Here is a 10,450-nt window from a genome sequence, read left to right as displayed (position 1 = left end):
CGAGGCAGGAGGATTGCAAGTTCTAGACTAATCTAGGCAGTATTTAGCAAGACTGTCTCAAAATAAAAAATAAAAAGGGCTGGGGATGTAATTCAGTGTAGAGCACCCTGATGCTGGGGGAAAAAAAATAGTGATGTGTGTGTGTGGGGGCCTTGCAAAGGACCCTTTCACCACAGTTCATAGGAATGGGATAAGAAGAAAATTCAGTAGCTCCCCTCACATACATCAAAGCCATAGGGTTCCTGACTTTGGGGAGAACTTGCAGATTCCTTGGGTGTATGAGCAGCTCCATCCCAACTGATTACAGAAGCACAGGGTTTCCATCGGGGCTGTTGGACTTTACCTGAGGGCCTCAGGGCAGCTGCTTGGTTGAGGCCCAGCTGCTTTCTGGTTAGATCACACCTGACAAGCTGTGGGCTGCCTCCCGGAGACTCGAGCCAGTTTCTGCCCAGTGATCGATATTCACTGTGGGCTCCATACACAGGTAGCTTGGATCATGCTGAGCTGGGTGGGATGGGGGGATTGGGGGAAAATGATATCCCTCCAAAGATAGGTAGAGGAGTGGTTCCTTCCTGGGGGCTGAGAGCTGGGAGCAGGTCAGAACCCCAGTGCTTCCTAGATCTCTTGCCTCATGCCTTAACATGTCATTGGGGGAAAAGTGTCAGGATCAGGGTGACCACTGAATGAAAATCTCCATTAAGACACTTGCTATTAAGGGAGAGCCATTAATTAACTGGGAAACACACATACACAGGATACTTAAAGGACCATCCTGGGCATGGTGCTAGATCATCCATTGTAAAGGTTAATTTGAACTGTCAACCTGATTGGATTTAGAGATGCTGATGAGTAAGAGTCTTCTGGGTACATCAATGAGGGTATGTGTAGGAATGATTGGCATGTGGGATTGTGAACTGGAGACCTCCCTAAGAGTGGGCAGCACCACTCAATGGTGTTGCTTGGATGGAATAGAAGTTGGGAGAATAAGAAAGCAGCTGCAAATGCAAGCTCAAGTCTTCTTGAATGGTTGATTGCTGCTATGATTGCCTGAGGATATCAGACTTCTTCACTCTCCCAAAGTGGACTCTGCAGGGAGTTTCTAGAAGCCTTTGGTCTCAGACTAAGGTAGTGCCATTGATCCCTCTTGTTCTGAGGTTTCAGCCTCTTGGACTGTGGAGCTACTGGTTCCTCCAGTTCTCCAGCCTGCAAACAGCCATTGTGGACTCTCCAGCTTCTGGTCTTGTAAGCCAATCTAATAAATCCCCTTTTTATAATCATACTTCTTATTGATTCTGTTCCTCTAAAGAACCATAATATATCCATCCTCAGTGGGAAAACAAACCAAATAGCAAGAGAACACAGCCATCACCATTACTCACTAATTTCCCACTCCCCCTCATATGATTACTGAACGAAAGCATAAACTTCACACCAGAACAGGTTAAACTGTCCATTTCTGGTGGGGATGCTGAACCGGCAGGCTATAAAACTAGGAATCCTTTGTCTCTCTCAGGCTGTTCGCCCTGGTACAGTAAGCTCTGTCCCTTTGGTCTGTGCTCAAATCAAAAGAAAATCCTGCTGATTGTCTTTGTTACATGGGAACAGCCAGGACCTCAGGGTAGGAACACAGATTTTTCAATTAATTATTAAAAAGCTGCTCACAGGAGGTAAGGAAGTAGAGAGTTCCTCCTATGTAGAAAAGTGTACAGGAGCATGCACAAAGGACCAGGTAGCTGGGCAAGGTGAGGTGTGCCTGTAATCCCAGCAGCTCCAGAGGCTGAGACAAGAGGATTGCAAGTTCAAAGCCAGTCTCAGCAACTTAGAGAGGCCCTAAACAATTCAGTGAGAGCTTGTCTCTAAATAAAATATGAAAAGGGCTGGGTATGTGACTCAGTAGTTAGGCACCCTTGGGTTCCATCCCAGGTACCAAAAAGGAAAAGCTGGTGGGAGGATCAGGTACAAGCAGGTGATTCTGCAATTCTACATTTGACCTGCAGGGGGCAGCACTTCTCTAGCAATGACCACAGCTGTACTTAAGATTGACACTGCAGGAAATATTTAATTGGCCAAGGAATGAGGTGTTTTTTTTTTTTTTAAATATATATATATTTCCAGTAAGTAATTTCCACCCCTACATTTTTTCATATAGAGTTGCTTTTCCTTTTTTCTTTGTACGGTGGCGTCAGGTATATAGTAAACTTTAAACAAGTAAACATTTCTGGATTGATCAGTTGGCTAAAGATAACCCAGATCTGCCTGAGGCAAGAAAAGTTCAGGGTGAGAGGAGGAGGAAATGAACTAGGGATTGGTGAATGTGCATGGAAAATCACTGGCGTGGTTTGCATGCTTGTCCCCTCCCAAATTAAAATTTAATGGCCATTTTAACAGTACTAAGAGGTGGGACCTTTGAGGGGTGATTAAGGCATGAGGACTCTGTCCTCTTGAATAGATTAATGTCATCATTTCAGGAGCCAGTTATCATGGGAGTATAACCTGCTTATAAAATGATGAGTTGGGCCCCCACTTGCTCTTCCCTCCTGCCCTTCCACCATAGCGTGACACCATGAGAAGGCCTTGGTGACATGCCAGCATCTGGATAGGGGACTTCCCAGTCTCTAAAACAGTGAGTTAATTTCTGCTGTTTATAAATTATTGAGTGTCAGGTATTGCTATAAAATGGACTAAGACAAGCACTTTCCTTTCTGGTAATAGTATGCTGAGGAAAAACAAACACATTTGAAAATTTCCAAAAGGTCTCTCTCCAAGAGCAAGCCATAATTTTTTTTTGAATTTTTAATATTTATTTTTCAGTTCTCGGTGGACACAACATCTTTGTTGGTATGTGGTGCTGAGGATCGAACCCGGGTCGCACGCATACCAGGCGAGCGCGCTACCACTTGAGCCACATCCCCAGCCCCAACAAGCCATTATTAATTAAATTTTGTTTAATTAATTAAACAAAAAGTCAGGGATGGTGGCACATGCCTGCCATCCCAGTGACTCAGGAGGCTGAGGCAGGAGAAGCACAAGTTCAAGGCCAGGTTCAGCAACTTAAAGAGACTTTGTCTCAAAATAAAAAAAAAAATACAAAGGCCTGGGGATGTGGCTCAGGGGTAGAGTGTGCTGGGTTCATTTCCTAGTATTGCAGAAATAAAAAAATAAAATAAAAACAAAAGCGGCCATCTTGGTTTTATAAATCTTCCTCCTCATTTCAAGTTCATTCTACATACATATTAGATAGTCAAGTTCCAGGTTTATGCAGGTTTATACATATTTAAAGCTTTTACATTTACACTCAGGTGCATTAATTCCAAAATGCCCAGAGACCACCTAGATTCTATAGAGTAGCAGAAGCCATCAAAGTCCACCCCCCACTGAGACAGGACCCTGACTTTCTCTAGGTAGCCCTGAGCACAGAGTGGGGCAGCCCAGCTGGCCTGGCCAGCCTAGTGGCAGACATGCATATACTCTCAGAAGGAGCACCACTTCTCTTCCCACAGAGCAGGCTGTGTGTTCCCAGGGCCTGTACCTTCTGCTGGGACTTGCCCTGCAACCATCTTTCCAACCACAGAATATCTTGGTTTTCTGAACAGCAGAAAATCGGCATCTTTAATATTACCAGTGTCCTAGAGCACACTGATCCCAGGCAGAGCCTTTTCTAGAGAGACCCACAGACTCAGGAAGCTTGGGAGGGGTGGGCCCAGAAGACTGTTACAGGGAAAAGACACATTCCAAGGCCTTGGACCTCCTGAAGGATGGTGGTCTTCCACAAAAGCTGCAGATTGGTATTACAGCTTCACTCTTAATAATGTCAAGCCAACCAATAGCTACGGGATCATCACAGGCCCAGGTTCTCCGTGTGCTGGGGTCAAGGCTGCATTGCTTGACCGGCTGTCGCCTCTGCAGAGAGAGGAGGCAGAAAGGCAACCAAGCTGGGAGGGAGACATCTGTGATCTAGTGACCAGCACTATGGCCGGGGATAGACGCCTCTCTGCAGACCAGTAGATAATGCAGGTGCCTGGGTCACCTTCCACTCCTGAGCTTCCTGTGTGCCATCTGGGAGAGCCTCCAGAGTCACTGCTGGCCCCAGCTCCCAGCCAGGGTCCAGAGGACATGGTAGGATCACACCCCTCCCACAGGGTGCTGAGGCTGCAGGAGGATGACCTTACCTGAGAAGGGAAACCCCTAGATCCCACAGCCGTGGCCAACCCCAGGAAAAGGGGGTACGGTGATGAGTATGTGGGGTACTATGAGTTCAGGGATGCTCTCCCCAGAAGAGGTGAGGGGCCTTGGCTGGGGATGTGTTCGAATGCCTGAAGCAGAGAGGGTTGGGAAAACCTGGGGAAAGGGAGTGTCAGGTGGGGAGGGGGTCTCACCTCGGGGAGGTGAGGCTGTTTGTCACACAGGAGGACCAGGGACAAGGCCACAGTCACAAAGGAGTATGGCGAGCACATAGGGTAGACAGGTAGGCCACCCCATACCCTGTACAACAAAGGGATGGTGGCCCCTTCCTCACCTGGGTGTGTCAACCGGGCAGCGCCTAGCGTGGGCCCACCCAGACCTGGCATACACCCAAGGAGAGGGTGTGGGGTGTGGCTAAGGGAGGTCGCATCCCTGTCCTTTGAGGAGAGGCTGGGGCCCAGGTGGCGCTCTGCTAGGGAGGAGCCTGGTGGAGCCAGTTCTCCCTCTGCGGCCCCACCCAGGAATGACTTGGGGCTGGGAGGAGTGCCCTTCACTTGGCACCCCGGGGAAGGGCAGAGGAAGCTCCGGGCTGGGTGGCCATGATGTGATAGATGGATTCCCGGAAGCGCTGGTCTCGGCTGAGTCGCTTGGCCACCTCCTTGAGCTCCTCGATGTTGTTGGCTTCCAGCTGGGAGGTCATGAAGGACTGGGAGGGCTTCACTGGGGAGACAGGGCCCCTGTGAACAGCCCTCTCACCCCAAGGCTGGCCCTCACCCTGCCCCACCCTGCCCCCCTCACTCCCAGCCCTGCCGGAGGCTGACTTTCTCCTCGCCCCTTCCTGCCCAGGGGCTTCCCAGGGGCTGCAAGAAAACCAAGGCCTGAGAATTCAGGAGCTGGTAGAGCCAGGTCCAGGGGTGCACTGGGCAGCCCCAGTGTGGGCCAGTCCTGCTCACTCCCCACCCTGCCCTCTTCCTGCCTTGTCCCCAACAGCCTGGGGCCCATCCCACCCCACCAGAGCACACAGACGGCCACACTCACTGTCGTTCCAAGAGGTGCTGGACCGACGCCTGTGGAAGCGGCAGCTCTTGATGCGGCGCGTGGCCGCCTTGTGGATGTAGACGGAGTTCTTCATGATGACGGGCATCTTGGCCTCCAGCTCTGCGTTCCGGATGCACTCCTCAAAGAACCCTGTGGGCAGGGCCAATTTGACTGCGACCTTCCTTCTGGCCCTGGCCCTCCCTACGAGACCCTCCCAAGGATCCTAATAGGGCTGAGTACAAAATATGTTCATTTCACCCCTAAGAGATACTGCAGTCACCAACCAAGGGACATCCATTGTCCCTCAAACCACAGTCTGCTGCCACCTCGGGGCCAGGTCTACTGAGAACACGGCTGGGCTTTTGCCAAGGGGAAGAAACCTCAGGCTCCCCCCCCATACCCTCACTCAGCATCAAGGGTCCCCAGCAGGCAGGTGGGTGGAGAAGTGTCCCCAACAACCATGGCCTCGAGCATTGTAGTTCTAGGCTCCACCAGACCTGGATTCAGGCTGGGCCGGGTCCCCAGAGAGAGGCTTACTTTTCAGATGGCTCACGTCTGCCCGCATCCTCTCCTCCTTCTCCTTGTTCCGCACCTTGGAGTTGAGCCCTTGTTCCAGGCTCCTCAAGGCCCCTTCTGCCTCCCGCAGACGCCTCTCCAGGTCCATGCGGACCTTCACCTCGGCCTGAGGGGAAAAGCAAGCCAGAGGGAAGTTGGGTCCGGAGTAGCAATTGCCATGCTCCCAGAAGCCTTCCCATATCACCCCTGGCTCAATGAGTTTGGATGGAACTTTCCACATCCTGCCTGAGTATCTCACCCTGCACCCAGATGGCCTGGGTCTGGTCTCTCCACCCAGAGGAGGCATTTATCAGAGATGGAACCGACTGTCTCCCCTCAGGGTGGCTTCATGCCCTCTACCTGGCCAGCTGTTCAGATTGGCAGAGTTGATTTGGGTAGCTATTCCATGAGGTACAGGGCAGGCGGGAGTCTCCAGGTACAGAGAAGCCCCCCACCCCCACCCCAGCACATTCAGCTCCCAGAGGCCCGGGGTCCACGCAGCACCTTGAGTTCCCGCTCCGCCTGCTGCTTCTCTGCCGTCAGCTCCTGCAGCGAGTTCTGCAGCGCCTGGGACTGGCTTGAGTAGAACTCCCGCTCCTCCTCCAGGGCCCGTGAGCGCTCCTCATTCTCCTTCATCCTGAGGGCAGAAGAGGAACTTCCTGGATGCTTGCCCATCAAAGGGGGGTCGCCTCTCCTAGAGACCTGGCTGAAGAAACCCTGAGCTGCTAGAACTTTCTGGGTCCAGAAGTCCAAGTGATGACAGGGTTGTATGTCAGTGAGGAAGCTTAGAGGCAGAACCCTGGAGTCCTGGGTCTAGGGCTTGCCACTTCTGCGAACTCAGAGAAGTCCTATCCCCCCTCTGAGGCTGTGTGTCCTCATAGTGGAAGGGGCTAAAATCTGCTCAACCAGCCTCAATGCACACCATTTTGAGGATCCAATGATGGCGTAAGGTTCTACATTGTGAGATACAACGGCCAAATCAGATTTGAGGAGTGAAGTTTCCTCCTAGGCAAAAGGGAGTGAGTGACCCATCTGGCCGGTGCCAGTTAGAATGCAACTCCAGGTGGCCAGCTGGAGGAAGTCACCAGCCCCCAAGCTTCTTGTTGACTCAGGGGTCTTGAGCCCCTTACCGCTTCTCCGCTAGGAGCTTCTCCGCCAACAGCTGCTGTATCCGCTCTTCAATCTGCCTTAGGTTGCTCTGGAGACCCCCACTGGCAGGTGGCTGCTCACTCTGATTGGTCAGTGACTGTGGCTGGTTCTTATCCTCCTCCAGCATTTCTAGAGTCTTCTTCTTCTCTATGGATAGTTCCTGGTAAAGAGAAGGAAGAGAAAGCCCAGTTTTGGTTCTCCAAACCTGGGCTGTTCTCCCCTCTCCAATCCAGGGAGTCATCCCTTCCTCTCTCCTTCCTTTTTGAAGCACACCTGAATTGTCTCATTCTCCTGAGGTACAAGGTCAAGATCTCTTTTCTCACAAGGAAAGATTACTCCTCAATCAGGAGGGTCAGGGAGGAACTCAGTGTGGCTTCCAGCACAGATGGCACCTAGTAGAACCTGATCTCAAGGCTCAAGGGCACCATGACTTTCTGGGGGGGGGGTGGGTGTCCTTGTCCTCTAGCATGTAAGGAGGAAATGTATTGGGTTCATGTGAAAAATATCTAATAGGGCAAGCCCAAGAGCAGATTTAGATGGTCTCTGCCTTCATCAGCTGGGATTTTACACTACACAGAATTTCTGAAGTTGATTATCCATGGGAACCATCTGCCATAACGTGAAGCAGGGAAAGAAAAATAAACACCACACACAAAGCTCCAGTCAGTCAAGAGGGACTACAATCCTTGCAGCCTTCAAGGCAATTCATGGATTCAGTAAACACATACGGGTCACACACCCTAGGCCAGCTTTGCTCCAGATGCTCATCCTGGGGAGGCCATTCAGGCAAGGTCTAATGGAGTCCACTGTTTGGAATCCACAGCCTAGAGGGTTCATTCCCTAACAGACGTGCAAAATGCTGTGGTCAGAAGGAGAATCAGGGAAAGTTGATGAAGAAGATACTTGAACTGAATCTTAGAGAAGAGGTGGGAAAGATCTTCTGTGTAGAAGGAACAGTAGGGCCAAGGTCTGAAGGATGAAAGAGCTTATCTTTCTGTGGCACTTGAGCTTACGGATTGGAGCAGGGGTGGGGGTATCTCTGGGGTGGGGAGGGGTAGCAGAGAGCGAGGGTGGGGCAGTGGAGGAGGAAAGGCTGGAGCAATTGCACACCAGGCTAAGGACTTTGCACTTTGTCCTTGACACAAGCCACTTCCCCTTCCCCTCACAGTTTCTTGTGGTATCAGATGAAGGTGACCTGCCAGCCAATTTCCTTTCATGCTCAATTTCACTCCGGAGCAGCTAAGTGAGTGAGCCACAACAAGGATGTGGTGGGTGACTCCACTGTCCTAATTGATCCTCCAGCAGAGGAGAAAGTGGATTTCTTGAGATCATGGTCATTGCAAGGTCAAGTTGGAATTTGCCCTCTGGGTCTGGGAAAAAAAACAGTTCCTTCTTTGGGCCTCCTATACTGGCTGGAGACCCTTTAGATCAGTGCCCTTCCTTGCCCAGTCCCCTGGTGGGTATACCCCCCCCCCACACACACACACAAATACTGTTGGGAAAAATCAGCATCACATAGCTTAAACAACCAGCTCACCTCCAGAAACCACCAACAGTGGCCCCTTACCTCCAGTGTCTGCTGTAAGGACTCTGTGAGGTGCCTCAGTTCCTTTTTCTCTTGTTCCACACCCTTGAGGCATCTTGCAGTCAGTTCTAGCTCCCTGTGGGGACAGAGGGCTGGATACAGCAGTGCCCACCTCTCCCAACCTCTGCATACAGAAACGCTTCTGCTGCACCCCCAGATATGGCTCAGAAGAGCCCTTGGATGGACAGTCCCTCTGCAATCCTGGGTCCCCAAAGCAGCTGCACAGCCTGGGGCTGAGAGGAGATCTCAGCCAGGGAGGCTTGGAGTCACTTGATCCGGGTACACGGGCATCAGTCAGGTGGGATAAACCTAGGGCTATCCCTGGGGCAGACAGAAGCACTGGAGAAACCAAAGGGCTCAGCCACCCACCCCCAGCTTCCCTGGACAGTACTGCTAGAACCCATACTGTGACATGGGACATGGCTAAGGCCCCTCTCTGGGGTGATGAACTCTGAACAAGCCTTGGCCAGCACAGAGTTTTACACCAGTTTCCCCTCCTCCTGCTGCTTGGAGTATCTTTCACTTCTTCTGCTCAGATTTCCAAATCCTTTCAAGGCCCAGCACCATCTAACCTCCAACAAGCCCACAAAGCTCACATGTACTTTAGTTCCCATGACACAGGAAATCCACCTTATGCTTTCTGGCGCCTTACTGTGTCATTGTGTTTATGTTCCCAGCTTCAGTCTGGCTTTTCCAACCATCAGATCACAAGATTTTCAAGGAAGGAAACTTATTTTCTATTCCAGTGTCTAGTAAAATTCTAGAAGCTGAGGAAGTGCTTGGCTTTTTACTTGATAAGATTCTCTTGAGTTTCTCCCTCCCCAAAATATGTCTCACTGATTTCTTTTTTATTTATTTATTTATTTATTTATTTATTTATTTATTTATTTATTTATTTTTGTGGGACTAGAGATCAAAACCAGGGGCACTCTACCACTGAGCAACATTCCCAGCCCTTTTTATTTATTTATTTTGATTCTGAGACAAGGTCTTGCTAAGTTGCTGAGGCTGGGCTTGTAATCCTCCTGAGTAGCTGGGATTACAGGTGTGTGCCACTGTGTCTGGCTTTGATTTCCTTTTACAAAGATGTTGCAAGAAAAATTTTTCTGGTCTGATGATCAACAGTGAAGATGACAATGATGATCACTACTATCAATACTACCCAGAGCAGGAGTCTCCGAATTCCTGGCTGGGCTCCATCTTAAAGGAGTGCTTTTTGAAAAATATAGATTTGGGGGCCCAACCTTCATGAGATCACAATGTGAAACTATATTTGCAAATGATATATGAGACTAAAGATCCCAAATGATATCATTAGCCAAAGTGTAAGAGCACTGGGGGTCTTGGCTAGTAGCACCCATAGGCTTGGTCAGCTTGTCCCTGACAGCTGGAGTAGGGGCATTTGTGGAGGCTAGAGGAAGGCCTCTCTGCCCTCACTCATGCCTCCTGCTTCAATTCACAGCATTGCAAAAGGTCATTATCAATAGGCAAAAGCATCTATAGCATCCTCTGGGCATCCCCAAGTCCTGGAGCATTGGGAAGAGAAACCCAAACCAAGTCAGCAGAGGTGTCTCCTGTGTGAAGGTGTCTCCTGTGTGGAGACCTCATGGCTCTGCCTGCCCTAAGCCAGGGATACCCCTTCCCAGCCCCTCCTGGGCACCACCACCACCTCTTGATCTGCTCCTGCTCCACTCTCAGCTCCTGTACCACCTCCTCAAACTGCTGCTTCTCGGCTTCCAGCACCTGGTTCAGACGCTCAAGCTCCTGAAGAGAACCAGAGAGAAAGAGAAGGGTCACAGTGGGCAAGGGACCTCTGAGGTCGGAAGGCCCCACCCTAACCCAGGGGACCTTCTGGAATTTAACTAAGTCTGGGACCTAGGCTACACCAGGCTTGTATTTAAGCTCGGAGGAGCCCTGTCCCCACCCAATGACACACAGTCT

General features: G+C 50.6%; 1 protein-coding gene across 3 annotated transcripts in view; it reads right to left on the bottom strand.

Annotated features, from left to right (window-relative positions):
• Positions 1 to 3,184: 3,184 nt before the first annotated feature.
• Positions 3,185 to 10,450, bottom strand: part of Plekhd1 (pleckstrin homology and coiled-coil domain containing D1) — a 38,088-nt gene continuing 30,822 nt past the window's right edge. For all 3 annotated transcript variants that reach the window (XM_005322835.5, XM_021724836.3, XM_078050121.1), the window contains 7 exons: positions 10,179 to 10,273; positions 8,492 to 8,585; positions 6,906 to 7,084; positions 6,280 to 6,412; positions 5,758 to 5,902; positions 5,221 to 5,370; positions 3,185 to 4,902 (listed from right to left, as the gene is read on the bottom strand). In XM_005322835.5, the coding sequence (XP_005322892.1) occupies positions 4,733 to 4,902; positions 5,221 to 5,370; positions 5,758 to 5,902; positions 6,280 to 6,412; positions 6,906 to 7,084; positions 8,492 to 8,585; positions 10,179 to 10,273 (966 nt within the window). In that variant the 3' untranslated portion in view covers positions 3,185 to 4,732. The remainder of the gene's footprint in view (positions 4,903 to 5,220; positions 5,371 to 5,757; positions 5,903 to 6,279; positions 6,413 to 6,905; positions 7,085 to 8,491; positions 8,586 to 10,178; positions 10,274 to 10,450) is intronic.

The sequence above is a fragment of the Ictidomys tridecemlineatus genome, chromosome 5, assembly GCF_052094955.1.
Source record: "Ictidomys tridecemlineatus isolate mIctTri1 chromosome 5, mIctTri1.hap1, whole genome shotgun sequence".
In the NCBI taxonomy this organism is placed as follows: domain Eukaryota; kingdom Metazoa; phylum Chordata; class Mammalia; order Rodentia; family Sciuridae; genus Ictidomys; species Ictidomys tridecemlineatus.
Note: the sequence above shows the minus strand (reverse complement) of the source record. Positions and strands in the feature narration are given on the sequence as shown.